Source organism: Sturnus vulgaris, chromosome 6, assembly GCF_052056855.1.
Source record: "Sturnus vulgaris isolate bStuVul1 chromosome 6, bStuVul1.hap1, whole genome shotgun sequence".
NCBI classification, from domain to species: domain Eukaryota; kingdom Metazoa; phylum Chordata; class Aves; order Passeriformes; family Sturnidae; genus Sturnus; species Sturnus vulgaris.
Genome location: NC_142248.1, coordinates 1,203,555 through 1,224,270, shown reverse-complemented (window position 1 = coordinate 1,224,270; position 20,716 = coordinate 1,203,555). Strand labels below are relative to the sequence as shown.

At 41.6% G+C, this 20,716-nt stretch overlaps 1 protein-coding gene across 1 annotated transcript in view; it reads right to left on the bottom strand.

Moving 5' to 3' along the window:
* TRPM5 (transient receptor potential cation channel subfamily M member 5) overlaps nt 1-19,456 on the bottom strand; it is a 35,472-nt gene extending 16,016 nt beyond the window's left edge. Inside the window, exons 1-13 of the mRNA XM_014887325.2 lie at nt 19,340-19,456; nt 18,228-18,408; nt 16,814-16,980; nt 13,936-14,116; nt 11,961-12,025; nt 9,924-10,115; nt 8,530-8,632; nt 7,545-7,663; nt 6,585-6,926; nt 4,425-4,556; nt 2,725-2,848; nt 1,121-1,266; nt 292-404 (exon numbers count right to left, since the gene is read on the bottom strand). Coding sequence (XP_014742811.2) covers nt 292-404; nt 1,121-1,266; nt 2,725-2,848; nt 4,425-4,556; nt 6,585-6,926; nt 7,545-7,663; nt 8,530-8,632; nt 9,924-10,115; nt 11,961-12,025; nt 13,936-14,116; nt 16,814-16,980; nt 18,228-18,408; nt 19,340-19,456 — 1,982 coding nt within the window. The remainder of the gene's footprint in view (nt 1-291; nt 405-1,120; nt 1,267-2,724; nt 2,849-4,424; nt 4,557-6,584; nt 6,927-7,544; nt 7,664-8,529; nt 8,633-9,923; nt 10,116-11,960; nt 12,026-13,935; nt 14,117-16,813; nt 16,981-18,227; nt 18,409-19,339) is intronic.
* Between the last annotated feature and the right edge of the window lie 1,260 nt (nt 19,457-20,716).

The following is a 20,716-nucleotide window of genomic DNA, read 5'->3' as shown; positions in this document are numbered from 1 at the left end:
CAGATATTCTACACATTGCTGTGTAGAGTCTGGAGCTGACAGAATTCCAACAGGCTTTCCTGTGGACTGTGCAAAATAGAATGATCTCTGTGAAACCATGGCATTGATCTTTTAAGTTTGGCAGCAGGCACCAGCACAGGACACACAAGTCACTCAGCCCTGTAGGAAACTGATTTGGTTAGGTGATGTTAGTTTTAATCACTTCAAGGAGAAATTTCGACTCTGGATATAATTTATGGCTTATTTTTCTTATTATTATTTCTTACTTATTTATCTCTTGCATGTTTATACCTGAATGCTATTAAATTTGTGTAGATTAGGAAAGGACACCAGAATGCACAGATCAACTTGAGGATCTTTGTGCTTGTAGACATGTCTCCCCACCATATTTTCGTCAGGAAGGCCTGAAAGTCAAGAAGATAAGAGATGGCTTTAATATCACAAAAAGATACTTGCAGTACAGATGAGGTACACCTATGTTCAGTGACTCTGAAAACCTCAGAGCAAACAGGTTCTATGTGTGTCCTTCTGCAGATGTTGAGTATCCAAAGAGTTATTCAGAGACCAGGGGAAAGAACAGCAAGCCAAATGGAATTAAACAACATCTGTAGTACTAAGGAAGCCCAAGTCAGGCACCGGGAGATAAAAGCAGCATCACTCTTAATTCAGCTTTGTGTATGTGGAGAGAAGTCAGGTCGTGAGAGCAAAGCTGAATAGTAATTTAATTTAACTTTTATCAGTGAGCTCTCTCTTGAATCTGAACAAGGAGTTACCTCACATCTTGGAGCAGCTTCATTATGCCCCAGGCAGATTTACAGTGCTTTTCGATGCTTCTCTGTGAGCAAGGAAGGAATAAAAAGCAAAAAGCACATGATGGATTAAGGGCTAAACCTTAGCACACTGGTCTGTGTGCCAGCTGGATGAGAGGGTGGGGAAAGGGGGAATTGTGCTGCTTTGGCAAGGACATGGTAGAATGTCCTCTTCTTCTGTTTCTAGGGGGAGAGAAGAGTCCCTTCTCCAAAGAATGGTTCTTAGGGGAATATTTTCATTGGGATTGTTCAGTTCCTGTGCTATCCTCTCCTGTGCTCAACTTGAAGCCCTGGGAACACGTAAAACTTACCTGGACACCATCATGTGCAAAGAAAGACTTTGCATCTGCCTCTGTGGCCAGCTGCAGGCACGTGGTTTTGCTCCAGTACTGATTTTTCCTCACCAGCAGAGCAAACGCTCTCTCCTCACTGTTGTGGTAGCATTCACTAAACAGTTCTGCCATATGAAGGAAACACAGACAAAATGTATCCCGTGGGTGATCCTCTTACACTTTGAAGGATGAGTTGTCATGCTGTCCTCGCTCTCCTGAACAGACTAAAGAAGCCAAGCAGTTCAGCTTTGTCTTGTGGACAACAAGTCCTTCATTTTAAGACAGAGCTACTTGACATAAAATAAATATTAGGCTTGGTGAAGTGTTATGGCATAGTTGTTCCCAGAGAAACTGGTCCTGGAGCTTAGAAACCAGGATAAATTTAAAGCGTCCAAGAAAAAAAAAATCTAAAATCAAGATCTTTTCATTAGACAAGACCTGACTTCTTATGTCTGTTCCATTTTACTGATTCACTTGATTATCTCAGTACCTTTCCTAAGCCAGCCTACACCTTGTTACACTGTGAGGCTGGGCAAAAAGATCAAGTGCACTTAAAATGATATACAGACATCTTTTCTAGTTGATGTGGTATTTATCATTCTTAATGAAAGTTTGCTTTGCATAATCCAGGCCATAAATTAAAACTGAGGATCTGATCTAATACTTATCAAAGCCAAGAAGCAGAAATTCTGTGTATTGGATTAGGCCCTATAATTCTATGACTAAATTACTCGAGCCCTGTGATTATATGAGAACCCGATTTTTAGTTTTTGTAAATAATAATGGCCCTGTGAGAAGAAGGGAAAATGTGATCTGTGTGTAAATAATGCAGCAATGCCTTCATGAGCCTTCAGCTGCTTGATGAACTATCTCAAAGGGAGAGGAGCCTCTGTGTTTGTTTCCATGTGGGGTGTGTTTTAAAGCCCTGTCCTCACAGCAGTGAAGGTATGGATTGGACTGAAGTCAGATCAGCAGAGAAGCTTGTGTGCACACATCTGTTTCTAAAGCAGGCAAAGGGGAGAGAGCTCAGCATTCCAGCATTCTGAATGCCTGGATCTGACTGCTGCAGGGAGGGGCATCTTGTCTGCTGCTAAACCAGTCTGAGCCTCACTGCAGTGTGCAGTGCACTTGGCCCTCTTCTGGGTGAGGTAATCTCAAATTATTTTTAGCTGCAATGATAAAACTTAAAACTTGTTGCTCTAGTGGCCCTTACAGAGCAAGCTTGATACTGCAGGAAGAGCAGGCTGCTGTGAGCCTGGAAGTGTTTTGGTTATTCTATCTTCCACACCGCTGTAACACATCTTGTACTAAGATCAGACAATTAAAATACCAACAAGCAGCGGGAGAGTATCTGTGCATCCCAGGTGGCCTGTATTGGAACACAGATTTTTCCAAAATGAGTGGGTTTTAAATCTTTCCTCTGTGTCTGAATGTTTGGGACTGCCTGTGCTGCAAGGCTGTTAAATTATTCATGACAGTTGACCTTTTACCACTGAAACAGTATTTTTTTTTTCATTTGCTTGCCTTCCAATGGCAGTTCCTTCTTTAATTTTCAATGCCGTTCAAAAAGTGCAATTACTTACCAACAGCGAGCTGCTCATACTTGGCCTCTTTCATTATACAGGCTGCTTTGGTCTCTGTCTCTAGGCGGGACATCTCTTTAAGGATCTTGCAGGCTGCCAGAGCTGAGGCTACACCCTCCTGCCCCTGTAAAATGGAAAGGGGTGCTGCTGCCACCCTCCACAGGATGGCATTTCTGAACGGAAAAAAACTCCACTATGCGGCAGCAACAGCAAAAAGTTCACGCCTCTCAAGAAAAATCCTCCCTCCAATACAGATTTGAAAGTCGAAAATGCTGATCAAAATGACAGTTTTGATGATACTGGAGAGTTTAAACCACATCTTGTGGATACCCCACCCCTGGCAGTGCTCGAGGCCAGGCTGGATGGGACATGGAGCAAACCTGTCTAGTGGGATGTGTCCCTGCCCTTTGCTGTGGGATTGGAGCTGGATGATCTTTAAGGTCACTTCCAACCCAAACTATTCCGTGTTTCTTTCTTGGTAGCTCTCGTGCCTTGTAAGGCTGGACACTTCTAGGTCCAGGTTCTTCGAGGGACCGGATTTGGGATAGCAACCAAGGAGGAGAATAAAATTCTCTGGAAACAGAGCACCACGCTCTCGCTGCGTGCAGACATCTGCAGCATGGCTGTGCTGCGGGGAGATGGAGCAGAGAGGAGGGAGCACGGCTGGCAGGGGCACAAGGCAGGGACGTGCCGTGTGCCCGGGGCTGCCCGGCCACACGGAGCCCTGCTGCAGGTGCCCATGTGCCGGCACGCACACAGCACCGCGCTGCTGCCGCTCCTCCTCCTCCTCCCTCCCCCGGGCTCCTCCGGAAGGTCGGGGATGCAGCCCGAGAGCGCTCCGTGTCTCTCCGGGGACAGGGAGGCTCCCAGATGTGAACGGGAGCCGGCGATGCCAGCTCGGAGCTCAGCCTTGGGCAGCGCTGCACGTACAGCTGAAGATGCTTCATCGCTTCCCCGGCGTCAGCTCGGACCAAACAATCGCCCATTGCTGTCTCAAATAGCATTTGAGATGACTTCAACAGCCTTTGCAGGATGACACATAGACACATGGCAGTTTCCTGCAAAGGACTGCAGCAGTTTGTGTCCATCTCTTCCTTTCTTTCATGTGTCACGACATGGGGATAATAACAAATGACTGAAGATACCTGCAAGTGAACCTCTCCACTACAGAGCTGTTAGAGCCCTCGGGGACAGGGAAAGGAGAGCAGGGAGCTGGGCTGCGGATTTACAGCGGCCCTGGGAGCTGTGAGCCCTCGGGGACAGGGAAAGGAGAGCAGGGAGCTGGGCTGCGGATTTACAGCGGCCCTGGGAGCTGTGAGCCATCGGAGACAGGGAAAGGAGAGCAGGGAGCTGGGCTGCGGATTTACAGCGGCCCTGGGAGCTGTGAGCCATCGGAGACAGGGAAAGGAGAGCAGGGAGCTGGGCTGCGGATTTACAGCGGCCCTGGGAGCTGTGAGCCATCGGAGACAGGGAAAGGAGAGCAGGGAGCTGGGCTGCGGATTTACAGCGGCCCCTGCTCTCCCCCCGGCCCCGCGGGCAGGAGCCACGCAGAGATGAAAGGCTCTGTAAATAAATGCCACCTCTCGTGTTTGGGAAACAAACCTATCTGCCATCAGAGCTGCGAGGCTGAGCAAAAAAAGCAACTCCTAAACTTGAAATATGCCAATATTCACCCGAAGCAGCTACAGATCAGCGCTTACCATAGCCCAGAAATAGTTTGCCATCTTGTGCCGGTTTTGAAGTACTGCCCATACAAACAAATCCCTCCAAGGATTTTCGCTTTTCTGGTTCATGTCCAAGGGCCCAGGCAATCGCTTTGTGTTCGTTTTGTCCTGAAATATGGTTTGTAGAATTTAAAACCCGATTTGCAGTCTCGCTCCATGCAAACGACACGATCCAAGATGCTCTCAGCCTCGCTGCCTACTTCATATTTCTTGGACTTTTCAGTAGGACCAAAAGGTAATTAGCTCATTCTGTACTGAGTTAAAGGATCCTCTTGTGTCCCTGATATAACCCAATATGTGTGAGAACATTCTGGATAAAACGGTGACTCCATTGAAGCCAATGCTCAAGTTTTCATTGACTTTATTATTTCACCACTGGTGTGTAATATCAGACAAGACAAACCTGTGATTAACTAATCTGAGCTTGCCTTCAATTATATTGGGCTCTGCTCGGCTGCCACAGAGGACATAGCTTCAGAGAAAAGGGAACAAAAGGCATTTTATTTCATCAGAAATAAATCTTGCCAAGGCCCTGTACAAGACAAGAATAGAGTACATCAATACCCCTTTTTAGTCTTTCCTTTGAGAAACTTTTCCCTCATGCAGAGAGCAGTTTAAGTAGAACACTGCTTATTCCTTTAGCACTTGATAAAAAAATTGGCTAGAGGAAGTGTAGCCACTTAGGTCAAGTTCTGAGTTTCAAGTATATTTAAAAACTACTTTTTTATCTATTGTGTTGGTTAGAAGCAGCCAGGGTCTATTTATTCTTAATTAAACAGATTTTTGTGAGAATATATTTTTTTAATAATTTAAATTATGGGATTCTGTTGAAATTTATTTTAATGGCACTTTTTGGGGATGTTGGGGGGTGTTTCCTCAGTGAGCTATTGAATCAACTAAATTGCATTGAAAGCCTTGCAGGAGACAAAGTCTCATCTGTCTTTGTAAGCACTAGTTCCTAGCTTGAAAAAAGACACCGAGTTTGGCAGCAGTGACGCTGGTAACGCAGTACTGAGATGCTCTTTCTGTTGCCAATGCTAATGGGATTCAGCCACGGGAAGAAAAGAGAAAAAGCAAGGAGGCAGCAGGAGCTGATCTCTGAACTGGGCCTCATCTACAGCACTGGGCTTTAGCTCACCTGCTGCCAAATGCCAGAAAGGTTCAGTGAGGCTTTGGGGGCAAATTTTTATTTCTGGCAAATTTGTAAGTCTGGAGTATACTTAGTGGCTTCAGAGATGTAGTCTCAAGTTGTTCATCCTCGTGAGTGAAGAAAACCTGAGTAGATTCAAACTTAACTTTTCGTACTACTAATTAATTTAGTTAGGTTTTATCAAAGCAAAAGTGAGTTAATCTTAAAAATAAGATTTAAAAAACTATTTTATAGTTTTAACAATTTTTTAGGTGTAATTAGAACTTGAAAAATACCAAAAGGTTTAATCACTTAGTTTTTCTGAAACTGAACCCTAATGAAATTTCTTTACACATCTTTGTTTTGAAGCCTTGCACCCAAACTTATTTCCAATGCTTTTGCAAGCACTTTGGTACTTAGGCATTTTAATGTTAAATACACTGTCAAAATGCAAAAATGATAATGCATCTATTGCACCACTGTGGATTATAGACATTCCACGTTGGTACCACCATCACATATCATCCTTTTCATCTGGTGGCCAACACACTTGCCAGGGCCACAGGACACAATTTTTCCTAGTTCTTGCTCTGTGTTCTGGTACTGCATAAAAAGATTAAATGATCTAAAAGCAAATATCAAATACTGGATATTATTGAATATCAATATCTGAGTATGGTCTACTCATACAGAATATAAATCTGAGAATAGTTTCGTGTATAAATATGACTGTTTTCAGAACTGGGGTTGAAAATCTCCATTGCCTGCTTTTCTTTCTCCTAGAAAGAATTGCCTTTCCAGTACTACTTCTTGAAGTTCTGTATGAGAAAAGCAAACCACTATTTTTATGTCTAATTGCTCCTTAGTAAATGTAAGTCCTATTTGTATTCCCCAAACATCTTTAACTAAATCTTTTCCCTGCTCCACCCCAAAGACTAGACCTGGTTAAAATTGCACAAATTCTGAACTGGAGGGGAGCAGAACCACGATGCAAAGTTGTGACTCACAGATTTCTTCTTGCCTCCGTGTCTGAGGTCCTGATAGAAACCTTTGCATGCATCATGAAGAAAATCCTTGAGAACTCTAGAGACCTCACTGAGAGTGAAGAGGGGGCAGATCTCCCTCTGCTCGTTTTGCTGCTGACCTGCCAAGGTCAATTTGCTTTCTTCATGTTTTTTCAGGAGAAGTTCATAGAGGAGACATTTCTGAGAAATGGAACAGTAGAGTCTCTGCAGACGACTGTAGGTCAGGAATTCGTATATGTTAGCCCCATTGTCAATAAATAACTTCACGAATTCTGGTTTGTTGTTGACCAAAGCATCCATCATCACTTCCTCCAGGTCACAGGACTAGATTGATGAAAGGAGAAAAAAAAAACTAACCAAAAAAGGAAATTTTGCGGGGTAATCATGGATGGGTGATGAGAGACGTAAGATTTAAATGTCCATGAGGACATGCACATTTTGTCTTCCACCAGTCAACAGTGAGTACAATGAGAAAGAGGTGGAACTCTTAATTTTTCTCTGACCAAATATCTGTACCAGCATTAATATTAAAACATCAACATAAATTGTGTGCTGTAGGACTTGATGTGAGGTACCCACCACACTGGGTATTTATATAGCAGTTGAAAACAGTGATGTTCTTCATGCCACATTCTAACAGTAATATCTGCCTGCTTCTTGTGCTTTGTAAACTTTGGTTTGTTTGCTCTCAAGGTCTATACAGAAGGGGAGAAAGATTGCTGCTCTCAAACAGCTCAAGAAAGAGATGATGACCACTGAGTTATTGCTCTGTCTTTGGCCATTGTCATATAGGGTGCCAGAAAGAGCCTCAGGAAACATGATAGCCCTGCCCAGTCTCTCAGTAGAGTGTGCAGGTAGCGTTAAAAACTGAAGCCATCTCTTGGGATGTTCCAGTGTGCTGTACACATTGGAATATACACTGAGGCAAATAAAACCTGGTACCTTCCACTCCACGTCACCATTGAATATTTCACTTTTAGCAATGTCGACCCTATTCCAGGCCACTGCCAGCTTCAGTTCATCCAGATATTCCTTAGCCTCCTGACTCTGGCTTTTACAGGCTGCAGGAAAAGAGGAAATGCAAATAAAGTCAGCACTTTACTGTAATGTTTAATTTAATATAGTGTTGGTACTTTGATTAGCAATGCAAGTTCTCCTTCAGCTATCACAGATCTGTGGATTGCTTAACCAGAAACCCTTCAGAACAATGTTTTCCTAAATTAAGAAACATTAATATTCAGAAATGTTGGGTTTTTTTCCTAGATGAACTTTCTATTAAAAGCATTAATTTTAAATGGTTGTTGGATATTAAGAGGAATGCTGGCCTGCAGAAAGCAGGGGACAGGACTGACTGTTGGTTTTGCCTTGTGTCAATTAGCACATCAGGAACAGAATGTCTCTTTTTTTCCCCCTTCCATGCTAAGTTTAAGCTAACACAAACCATTCAGTTAACAGAAACTGAAATAGATGGCAGCACAAGTAATCTTTCAGAAGATACAATGGAGATTTCTTATAGGAGAAACGAATTGTTTCTGAAACAAAGGCAGTTTTTGGTCTACTTGTGGGTTTTGGTTTTGTTTTTGTGGAGTTTTTTTAATGGTTTAACTGAAATAATATATTGCTCCAGTATATTTCAGTTCTTTTATAGCCTCTGTTATTAAGAGAAGGAAGTAGGGGAATAAAGGAGTGACTAAAACAGTACCATACTATAGCATGAGATGAAAAAGCAAACATTAGTTAAAAGGAAATTTACAAGAGCTACAGTAACTGCCACACTTAATTTGTCAATAAACAAACAAAAGAACAGGGCATCAGAAATGAAATCTGATCCAACAATCAACTGAACTTGCACTGGGAAAAGAGGAAATATGTTTATGGCATAGAAGTCAAATACAATAAACAAACACTAATGTTTGTCCTATCTTACCTTTTACTAAAGCTTTTAAAATTACTGTGTCTAGTTCTTCTGAACCATCTTGCTCAAAGTTGTGCAGAGTTAGAAGATGCTGGTGTGAAATAATGTTCTGAATCTATTTGGAGTCGAAACAAAAGTAATTTTAGATGTTGTCCTTGGGATATACATTAGTGCCCAAATGCCCAGTGGAGATCACCCATACAGTATTTCCCAAAAACTTATGTTCTAATTGAAGCTGAGGTTTGGAAAGAAGGCCAATATTGTTTGTTTCTCAAATATAAATAACTCCTAAGGCAAGGAGGCAGTTACTACCTTTTCCAAGTGACCTACCAGGATAGAAGGAACAGAACTTGGATATCCTGAGAACCAGAGCAGTGCTTTAGTTAAAAGATCCTTCCTTAACTTACATTCTTATTTGACTCAAAGTCATGTTATAGCCAGCATACCACTAGTTCCATTTTACCTCATCCTGCTTTGACATTTAAGTTTTGCTCCTTGTTTATTTAAAAGCATCTTTTCTAACTCTTCTCTGAGTAAAACTCCTCCAAAATTGATATACATACAGTACTCTTTCCTTTAGCACCTCTATTTCTTTCTTGCAATACAGCTGCACTGAAACTTTGTGAGCCTCTGGCAATATTGCTTCTAGATGCCTTTCATCCCCTTTTGTTAGTGATCTGGTCAAGTTCTTCCTAATGGAATTAGTATGTGGAACTTTTAAAGCTGAGGATTATGGCTGGGAATGCAAAGAATAAGTAGTGGGCCGGGTCAGGTGGACTTGGATTATCTCAGAGGCACCCCATGCTCTTCAGCCTTCACACAAGGACAATCTCCAAGTGGGTATTTGTTCCTAGAAGGCTTATGCAAGTGTGCCCCAAGACAAAGAGCAAAGAAGATCTCTGTATCTGTTTTGTCTTTCTGTTTTAAGAACAATAATACTTAAAGAATGAGTAACTGACAATAGATAGGATCATTTCTAAACACGCTTCATTCTACTTAATTTATTCATGCTTATCCACAACAAGGTTTCCATTTAACAGCTGTAGATCCTGAATTAGGTCTCTTCTGTCACAGCTGCACAGCTGTGGATATAAATAATGCTCCGTGTCCTACAGAAGGACTGTCACATTCCTGGATGCTGGCTGTTACCAGAGGAAGTAATTGAGGAAGGACAGAGTCCCAAGTGTTCAGCTGAATTACTGGGACAACAAAGTAGTTTGCATGACCAAATGGCCGGTTGATTTTTAATGCTAGAGAGGCATTCTATAACACCAGTGTCAAAGCACTGGAGCTCCCAAAACTGCTGAGCAGCTTCTTGCCAAACCTGTAAGGAAGGAGCTACCAAAGCTGCAAGTGTTAGGAGACAGCTTTGTGAACACCGTGACTTATCAAACACATGAACTCACTGTCACTGTCCACTGGAGAATGTCCTTCCACGAGAAGCTCTCTGCAGGGAATTTCTCCTTAAATTGCTTTTCAACAGCTTCTGGCATGATAAGCTGTGGGTCATTCATGAATGCAGCTAAGATGTCAGCTGTACCTCCAGACCCTGCTAAGATAAGCCAGGGAGCAGAATTTTCCAGCCCACTGCAAATTCTCTGTGGTTTAAAACAGGACATTTCTTCATAAGTGGAAAGAAAATGTTATTCAAAAGAAGGACTTCAAGCAAATCAGGAATAAATGTGTACCTAAGTCAGATTAACTATGGAATCAGTCCAGACTCCTCTAAGCTGTTAGGATTTTTTGAATTCTGTAGCAGCTCATCCATGTATAGGCCTCTGACTATGCTTCTTTTCATGGCACATCTGCTGAGTAGCTAAGCAACCTGATTTGGACAAACAATGCATAAAATTTCTTTGACCCTGACATTTTTTTCCCTGAAGTGTCTGTTTCAGCATAGTCAAGTGCAAGAGTAACCCTGTACAGAAATTACCAGCAGGCTTTTTTGTATAGTTTTGGTGTTCGTTTTTTTTGTTGTTGTTGTTGGGTTTTTTTTCTGTCTGCTAAACCTGGCAATATGTTCTGAAAATCAGGAATTTGCCTGTGGGAATACAACATCGGGCTACAAGAAAAAAAACACTGAATCATAGCAAGCACAAGAGTTAAAGGCTACTAATTCTATTACTTGTGCAATTAGAATGAGTCAGGCAGGCTGTTGAGAGAGGAAAGCAGAGGCCATGGCATCATAATTGCAAAAATGTCTATTTGCTGCCAGTCTATTTCTTCCTCTGGAGTTATACAAGACTGCATTGATTTAATTGTGGTGCAGGGTTTTTTTCTTTAGTTTAGATATTAAGATTTTTAAAACCATAGTCTCTGGTGTCTATTATCCGTTTTAAGAAATCCATTTAAGAAATTGATATTCTAAAGAAGTGTGGCCAGTTATCCGTTCCCAGCACATGTCAGTTTAGAGTAACTCCAACCAGTCACTTTTCATCTTCCAGTCACACTGTTCTTGAAAAGAAAGTTTAAAAAAAGAAAAGAAGTTTACACATCATAACATGGGATTTTTCTAAACCAAAGATATAGGAAACACTGCAATATTTAGCTTCTCATGAAAGGAAGAAAGCAAGCTCATGAGATGATATAATCTTTGTTTAAACAGTGAGATTTCTAATATGAGTGTGTGTTTTAGTCCAGCTGACAAAGGTTATGACAAGATACAAGAAACTGAAACTAGAAAACATCCCCAGAAAGAAGTCATTATTCTGGAAAGGGGTTACCAGCTTGCATGTCACAGTCTCAACACTTGGAAACTTTAAATTATAGTAAAATAATGTCTCTCTAAAGGTTTTCTAGACTGAGACTACTATATTAAAAAAGAAAAAGTAAAATAAAATAAAAATCAAATACTACCTCCTTGTTAACAGGTTGTTCAAGTTGTAGAACCACTCGGGAAAAAATGAAAACTGATCCTTTGCTGAAGGAGATTTGGGATTATTATCAGACAACACTCCTGTCTCCAATCCTACCGTGTGCTTTTGCTCAGTGGAACCAGAACACTCCCATTTTAAATGGCATGCCCAGCAAACCTGCTCCTGTGCTTCCTCTGAGCTCTGGGGCAGAGAGCTGTGTCATTGCTGCTGAACAGCATTGAAAGATTCCTCTTTTGTGTCTGTTCTCAAGCAATGACATATTTCTGTTTCCCTAAATCTGGAGCTGGTTTCTGTGGGTTTGTTTTGGGCTTGGATTCTCTCTTCCCACTGGACAAGCTGGTAATGGAAGTTTTAATGATCAGCTGGTGCCTATTCAAAAGTAAATATTTCTCCCAAACAAATACTGTCAAATTTAATATTAACAGAACTCAGTGCTTAATGGTGTATAGATGCGAAATTTGACTTTATGTGAAGTGCCAATAGATGTGTTTGTCATTCAGCCGAATTTTCCATTAATTACTTGGCACCAGTTCATTTATTTTTCTAAAGCTGAAAACAGCTTCTTACCTCAAGTGTGCCTGGTCCTCCATTTACCAGTAAGCAAAGCACAGGGATCTCGATGCTACCTGTTCCTGTGAAACAGATGATTTGATTTTTAAAAAGTAATAGCTTTCCACAAACCTGTTGCTGTTTTGCTGCCGCCTTGAAAATATTTCAAGGGTAGGATGGGTAGGATGAGATGAGTCAGATACGAGTTGATAGGAACCACACATTGTTTATTACTCTGTTTAAACTGCTTAAAGTTTCATTCAGCACAGCCTGGTGTGGTGATTAATAATAATACAGCCTAATACTTTTAAAAGAAATGCTAATGAAATATTTAACTTGTCACAGCATCAGGGGAAGAAATGGGGTCAGGATCCCTGTCCTAAGCCATCTTCCACAGGGGCCCACTTAGTTTTGTATGGTTTTTAGTGTAAATGCTGAACTCTGTAATCCAAAGGTGACTGTAGGTTGGCCTGAAGGAGCTCAGACAAAGCAGTAATATCAAGAGATGAATGCCTCTTTCAGCTGGAAGATAAAAGGCATTTGGTTCAAACAATTTTTTGATGTTTCCCTTTGTAGATCTCCCAAAACTCAGTACAGATCTCTACTTGCAATTTGTTATATCTCCTTTGTGATGATTACAGAGATAAGGTTGGACTGAGCTGGAGCCAGGATTAATTTTTTTAGTGAATGGCTTGGCATTGTCACATCTCTCTAGGGTGATGCTGTTTAAAGAGTGACCTCTGGGACTACAGGTTCCTCAAGTATGGTTAAGGCTACAAATATTCTTAATTTCATTCATCTTAGATAAAAATTTAGCCAGAGGAGGGTCAGGTGGATTTTGACTTTACGCTGTGAATCTGGAAAGTCCTCAGTTGCAAAGAATACTCAGCATACAAAAAATTTCCTCTAAAAGACTTCTAGGTGGTTTTTTTTTTTTTAATGGGGAAATTCCGCATGACCTTATTAAAGTGTTTTACTTCAGTAAAGCCACAAAGCTTTGCTCAGCTTGTTTATACATGAGCTTAAATGAAGGACATTGGTTTTGTTTATAGAAGATAACACTGAATTCAGTATGTTCCAGCAAAACATTTGTCATGTGAATCAGCATTCTTTGTCAGACTTATGTTCCTCTGAGATTTGTTCAATCAGATTTGGTTTGGGAGCAGAAAGAGGCTTTTTGACTCTCAGCATTGCAACCTGAGGCTACCCTTACAGCTTGCCTGTGGTTGTTCCTATCTGAGTCACCAGGTGAGGATTCTTCAGGTGCATTTGTGTTGTCTGTGCTATCACCCTGTGGGCTGTGTAAGTGGATATTCCATTGATGTACACAGCTGGGAGCTCTCCCTCCTGTTTCAGCTGTGCTAGCACTGCACGTATAAACAAAGGTATAAGTAACAACAACTGAGTTCTTTCCACAAATAGCAGTAGGAGACCTGCCCAATACTCAGTTCTTGCTATAAAAAAAGGTCACAGAGATTCAGATGGGCATTAGATGCTACGGTGTTTACCCAGGATAAGGTTTTATCCTGAAACAAATAGGGCTTAAAATATTTCAGAGGGCTTTGGAACAAGTCTTTTCTTCCAGTGTGGGAGCAATTCAAGACCCTGTGTGTGAGAGGGGATAAAAGTATACAACAATGACTATCAATCTTGTAGAACCACTGGTAAAGACACTTGAAGCTGGATTTATTTTCCATATGTTATCTCTTAAGGCAATTTGAGCTGTGCTTTGAAGATCAGCTTTGAGCTACATTTAAGGAGATGCAATAAAAGTGCAGATTTTTGGTTCAAAGAACAGCTTTCTCAACCTCAGACGTTACCATCATTCTGCCTCTTACACGATGACAAACGTCTTGGCTTGGTCTTACCTATGTAGGCCACTCTGATTTGAGAACTGGGGTTGCCTGTGATAAGGCCAGGGCCTGCTGTGCTATCAGAATTATTATCAGTACAATCAGTGTTATTCAGACGAGGCTCTGCAGGCCCTGCTTACCCCCGTGTCCCGTGCGCTGCTCGGAGATGTACCTCTCCAAGGTGAGGCGGAGCCTGGTGGCTCCATCCAGCTCCTCTGGTGTGCTGTGCTCCACCAAAATAAAATGGGAATGGTTGTGATCCAGGCAGTAGGGTGGGCCTTGGATGTTGTCATCTGACTGGTAGTGTACAAGACTTTCACCCTAAAGAGAGGAGGGGAGATGTCAGTGCTCTCTGCAAAGCCCAAGTTTTAATATCCTCCCTCTCCATTTCTGTGCTGTCTGCACCCTGACACAGCTCACCACCTGTGAGACACCTGCAGAGACTCTTAGAAAAGGGTGGAGATGGAAAATCTGTTCCTTCTGGAAGCCGCCAGAGCTGGCAGGACTCATAGCTGGAGTCCCTGAAGTTTCCCTCTTGGCCTCTGCAAAATATAGTGGTATCAATCATCATCTCTGGAATGCAGGTTTTGGAACAGTTTATTGGACAAATGGAAAGGGGCCATGAGACCTGATAATTGTGTATGGAGCTGTGAAGCCTCAGCTGGTGTGAAGAGGGGTAAACTATTCATTTCAGCAGTGTTTTGTCCATGTTTAGGCCTGTGAATGAGTTAGCCTGCTCCATGTCCCTGTCAATTTATACACAGCTTTACTTAATTGACAGGGTCATATGAAATCTCATGGTTACTCTCAGTTTGGAATTTGCATTCTGAAAGAGAAAGTGGCAGACGAATTTTAGAAAGGAGAATCTTTTTATTTTGGGTGAGTGATGTGGTACCTTTAAATTATTTAATAATGTTTGGTTTTTTGTTTTTTGCATAAACTCATCTTCTACGTAAGACAGGGCCCCTGCTACAGTCTTTTGTTTTAAATATTGCACTATACATGAGCTTCTATAAGTATACTTTTTTCAAACTCCCCTTTCTCTCTTAATAAATCTTTCTTTATCTCTGTTGCCCATACTCTTTGATACATCATTCCAAGCTGTAAATGCCCGATTCTTTTTCATTTTCCATAATCATTGCCCTCTTGCAAACAGGTAGATTAACACAACTGTTTAAAATCTGCATTTCTTTCTATCATGCCTCTTTTCCAGTTCCTGCAGTGCTGCTGGGCTAAACTCAGACTGTCAGCTTGGCAGTTGTCACTGTATATTGCATTTTCCTCACACTCAAAAGCAGTAAACTTGCATGTTTCTTACGAACAGCAAGTGCCACAAATTTCTTTCACTTCCTTCTCTGTCTCTCATTCCTTGGGGAAAGCTTCTTGACATAATTTCCTTCAGATTTTGCTTTGACAGAGGGCATGCCTCTATTGTGCTGCCATGTAACATTAAGCCCCCCTCACCAAAGATCTGGCCTTTGATTAGGACCCAGAGGCACAACAACCAATTGAAAAAGGCCTTTGGGAATTTTACTCTTAATTCTCTGAAAATGTGGAAGTGATCTTTCAATGATGTTTAAAGCATACCATTAACACAGAGGGGATGGGAGGGATCCACTGATTTCAGGGCTTGATTTTCCTCCTTGCTAGTGTGGGTTGTTAGCTCTATTTCATACAACAAGCTGCTTGTGTTACTGCCAAGTATAAAGAGAGTTGGGTTTAGATCAACATCCCTGTCTGTAGTTCCTTTGTCTTAGAGTTACTGACTAAAATCCAAAATGTCTTTGGGTGGAAGCTGTGCCAGAAGTCATAGGGTCAGGAACGCTCTTTGCAAAATATCCCTTGACAAAGAATTTGGGATTTAGTGGAGAGGGAGAAAATAAGAAGAGAGTGCACTTGTTTTGTAGCTGCTGATAGGGAAAGATCCAAATGCATTTTGATCACTTAGTCTAGAAGGGAGGAGAAATAGTTGGCATTTGCAAACTTTCCTGAACAAAATTCACAAACAAAATGAACAGAATTCTTTCCTTTGAGGCCCTTTCTGCCCTGTTGCCCAACAAATAGGTTAAAGTCTTCCAGCTAAAGAGTCTCACCTGGTAGAGCACACAGGTAACTGTCACTGGCCAAAAAAACAAAGAGAAAAAAAGAAAAAGAAAAATTGCTGGTATGGTCTGTCAGTCTCTCAGCCTGTAGCTGTTACTTCCAGGCCTGTGTGAGAGAACAACTAGGTGTGAATTCAAAGGGCTGTCTTTGTCATTTGTTTCTTAGCTTCTGCAGGGAAGTAAAAGAGTACAGAGAAACTGTCATTCGTTGTCATTAAGCACATATTTTATTGTTATAATATTCTGCATAGGACTGACTGTATATCCAGTGACAGGAAGGGAATGCTGGTTTTTTTTAATCTCCACTTCTATGTCCATTCAGCAGCAACAGTTTTGTTGGGTGAGGTTTTTAATTTGTTGGTGTGTTGTTTTTGTTTTCCTCCCAAGAACTCTGATCCCCTTGACCCAGTCTGAGGATTCTCCAGAGCTCCCCATAACTAGGTGAAATCCTGCACGGCTGGTATTTTTGACCTGTTGTATTGAGCAAGTTTTTGTGTATTAAATACCAACTCATTGGCTACTTAAAGAAAAATTTGTCCTGGAATATCTATATCTGGTGTCCCATCATATAAAACATGCTTTTTGCAGTATTTGTGTAATAGCTAGGAGTAAGTGCTTCTGTAGTAAGTGGACAAGGGAGAAATCCATGACAAGTCCTTTATTCCGAGGTATTTTCTTGGCGTTCAAACCTGACTGCTCGCTGGGCTGATGCCTAATGCTGCCACCCGCTGGGCTGGGAGGGCACGGAATCATCCCACAAAACCTGAGCTCTGCCTCTGTTGCCTCCCAAAACTCAGCTTAAACCCCACTTAATTTATTTGTTTGTTTAAAGTTTTATCGAAGTTGTTCTGCCAACTGCTGACAAATTTTATGAGGGGGCAGCTTATATCAGAGCAATAGAATAAGAGAAAAGTACCTTTGTGTTATCCAGGATTTCCCTGTGCTGGATTTCCCTGAGGGAAGTTATTCCTATGGCAATCACACTCAGTGTGGATGAGGTGCTAGCCAGGGCAAGATCTCGAACTGCTTGCACTAAGTGTCTTGTTACTCCTGCACGCAAAGCACTGGTGAAAATCCAGGCACCTGAAATCGTTTTTAAAAAGTAGTTAAGTAATTTCTTTGTATTGCAATGTGTTTATGTGTCATTACTTACAGATTTAAGGGTTTTTTTAAAGATTTACTGGATTTAAGTTTTTTTTAATAGATAAAGTGAAGACGGGTCTTGATGGACTTTAACTTTTAGAATTAAAATACATGTAAAGTGCATAAGACTTTAATAAGGAAAACAAGAAGAAATTATGAGCTCCAGCAAGCATTCTTTGCATATCATGTGATGCAACATTGCCATCTTTACACTGATGTTAATATACCCATCAAGAATACTGTGTCCTGTCTGGAGTTACTCACTGTCTACATATGAGCAGAACCATCTCTGTACCAGGCAGGTCTGAGTGGTTTACAAGGAAGGGGAAGGGGACAGAGTCAGGGCAGCTGTTGACTTGAACAACAACTGAACAGCACCATGCAATCAACTCTTAGCAGAAAAGCTCAGGCATAACCTGCCTGATCTGGAGTTTTCTCCTCTTCTTGTGGGTGTGTGGAGAGTGAATTCCTCAGGATAATTGAATTTACAGCAGTGTTGTTACAGTGACAAGGAATTTGGAGAACCCTAGGTAAACAGCAAGCTGGCCTTTTTCAAATATGTAACATAAAGAAACTGGGGATCTTGATGCTGCCCAGTCTGAAGAACAGAAGGCAGATGGAGAGAGAGAATATCTGTGTGGCACAAAAGTACCAAAAAGAGCTCTGGTACTGGGCTGTCTCGTTATAAAAAGCAAAACTGGTACAGTCTTATCTGGAGCAGTAAAGCTAAACCACGAGCTTGGTGTGAAATGCTCACAGATATTTGCACTGTATTTTGCAGGTAAGAATGCAGAAATTCTTATTTTTTACCTGAATTCACTCTTGTTGAAGTCAAATTGCTCTGCTCTCTTCAGAAGTATTTTGTTATGGCACAAAAGAGGGGCATTTGTATTTGGTCCCATTTTGATGCTATCTTTCTAGTGTCAACTCTGAGGGAATAATATCAGGGAATTTTGCATTTCAGAAATGGTTACCTAGAGTAATTTACTTTGAAATTACTTATTTTTGCTACTATAATACAATCACTTTCATTTTCAAAGGTACTTACCTGTAGGTTGCATTCAGCAGTCTTGAATTTTCAAAAATAATTGTGTGAGCAGGCCCATTGTCATTACCAGATCACTGGGGGTTAGGTGTGAGAATCCATCAGGGATAAAAATTCCTTCTTTAAAGCCTAAAGCACTCACCTGTGCTTTCAGCTGCCTTTATAAATCCTTTCTTTAAGGTGTCTCGTAGCCAAGGCTTCATCTGAAAATTTTCTTCTCCCCCTACTAAAGAGATAACCAAATTGGGAGCAGGTAGCTTCCATTTGTTGAGCATAACTTCAAATATAATTCCAGGGTGAATGGTACTCTGGACCTTCATAAACTTCAACAAACACAGAAAAACCCAATGAATAACAATAGGACAGAAAGACAGATAACAGTAAAGAGCCTGCTCATGGTAAATGTAGTGGGAAATTATCATCAACTTGGATATTTAAGCAAGATTTGACAAAGAACTAAATACTTGAATTAATTTAGCAGAGTTCTGTATAGTTGCCATCACATTAACTGGGTCAGTTCCAAGGGTGTCAGTTCTGTGTTGCAGACTGATAAATCACACTCTCCTTTAGAGCTTCCTCTTGAGCTGCCTTCAGTTTCAGGCAGCCTAGCAAAGCCAACAAAACCTGTAGGTGTTTTTTGTTTCTGCCAAAGCTGAAATATTTGCCTGGTTTCATATCTGTTTTTCGAGGACATGTTACATGAATCTATTGCTTCCTCAGTTCTGTATATATTTTGGTTTTCTGCTTGAGACTTCATGGTGAAACAAAACCTTGAGGCAGATTTCAGGAATTCCTTCTGCTCTAGTTCTAACTTATGCATGGGACTATTGAGGAGGTGGGTTAGTCTATATACAACCCTCTCTGCATATCACCAGAACAGAGACAAAACTTTAAGGAAACCTTGAAACAGCTCAAAAGTATGTTTAAAATGTAAAAATCCATAATGATTATTTTTTGGTGGGTTAAACCAGGGAGAGGATACAAAATGAAGGAAGCAGGGCACATAACTGATCTTCCTTTTAAAGGGAAAAGTAGTCACCTGTACTTGTACCATGTAATTGCTAATCAAGTGATTGATTTGTGAATATTAAAAGGCCATGTTTTAGACCACATTCATGTTCAGGCAGGCATGGTCCCTATTTGGGGTACAATGTGGTGCCTCACTCTGTGGCACAGGACCCTCACTGCTGCAGTCTCTGCTAAGAAGTGACAGCTGAACAAGAGCAGTACTGTAAAAGGGCTAAAACTCCCCACCTTTCCATGTTTCTTCCCAGAAGCCATGAAGTCTATTTCTCCTATGCAGTAGGGTAACTCTCTTTTGAAAGCTTCCTCTTTCTCACTGCTGCAGAGCTTGGTTTCCATTTCCTCCATTGAATTCGTAAGGTGATTGAGCACCAGTGGACCAGGATGTTCACTGGGGTAACAGAAAGTTGGCAAATGAGAAGCCATTTAAATTGGAGATGCCACAAAATCCATTAAAATATATCTAAATGAGTTTTTAGTCAAACATTTTACTTTTTTTACTATCATGCCTGTAATGTTTATCTAAAATTGGAGGTCTTTGTACCAAATGTTAGATGCTGTATACAGAAGAAGGCAGATTCCCCATCCACACGATGTAATCTAAGGTATAAAAGGCATGAAGAAATAAGGCTTCCTGAACTCTCATTCAGCTGACAGAAAGCTGTGTTGCAAACTGCAAGATCCTGCAGTCTCAGAGCTCAGAGGTGACCCTGGCTGTACAAAAGAGAAAGAGGAGTCTTAGCCACCAACTCTTTCAATCAAGAGTGGAGCAGTGCCAGTGTCTGAGTCATGGTTTCTTGCTGTCACCGTGCCTCCTGCTGCTCTGACCTATCTTACCTGGTGTGGATGCCAAATAACCCAGTGGTGACGCTGTGTTTGTCTGGAGAGGCTTTAGGAGAGGTTTACTCTCTGCTTCCTGCAGGAGCAGACCATTTATTTGTGAGCCCAAGTATTTAAGGCCAGGCTGTCCTAGAGCAAAGGTCATACAGCAAGAGTTGCTTTTCTGCATTGCATGAGACACTGGAAAGGTCTGCCTGCTCTTCCTATGTTCCACTTTGACTGAACTGACAGAATTACGATTTGAAAAGTACAGATTTGAACTTTCAAGCCTTGTTTTGGTTCTTTTCAAAACAAAAGCAATGAAATAGCTCCCTCCCCTCTGCCTTCAGCTGCATGTGGAACTACATAGTTTTTTTTTAAATAAATCCTCTTGACGCTAAGCCAGCAATGGTAATCAACACCGCATTAATTTTTATTTCCTGGTCTGAGAGCTTTGCTGTGGGACTGAGAGCGGGTCAAACTAGCGAGTCTCTCGTGGGTCTGTCAGGATGCTCCAGCAGAGGGAGCAAGCCCTGCAGCCATTCCCGTGGGCTGGAAGGATCCTGGGAGCCTGCATCCCGGCTGCTTCACCGCAGCCGCCTCTCTGTTTTCTTCTCTTCTTTGCTATTTGCTGCGAAAACGCTGCTTTCTCCTACGAGTTGCCTTTTTCCCTGTGATCTGCCTCTGAAGAGTGGCTTTGGACCCTCTCAGGATTTGCTTCCCCTACAGCTATGTCGCACTTTTGCATGCACCCCCAAACTCCTGTCGGACATCACTGCTTTAAAGATT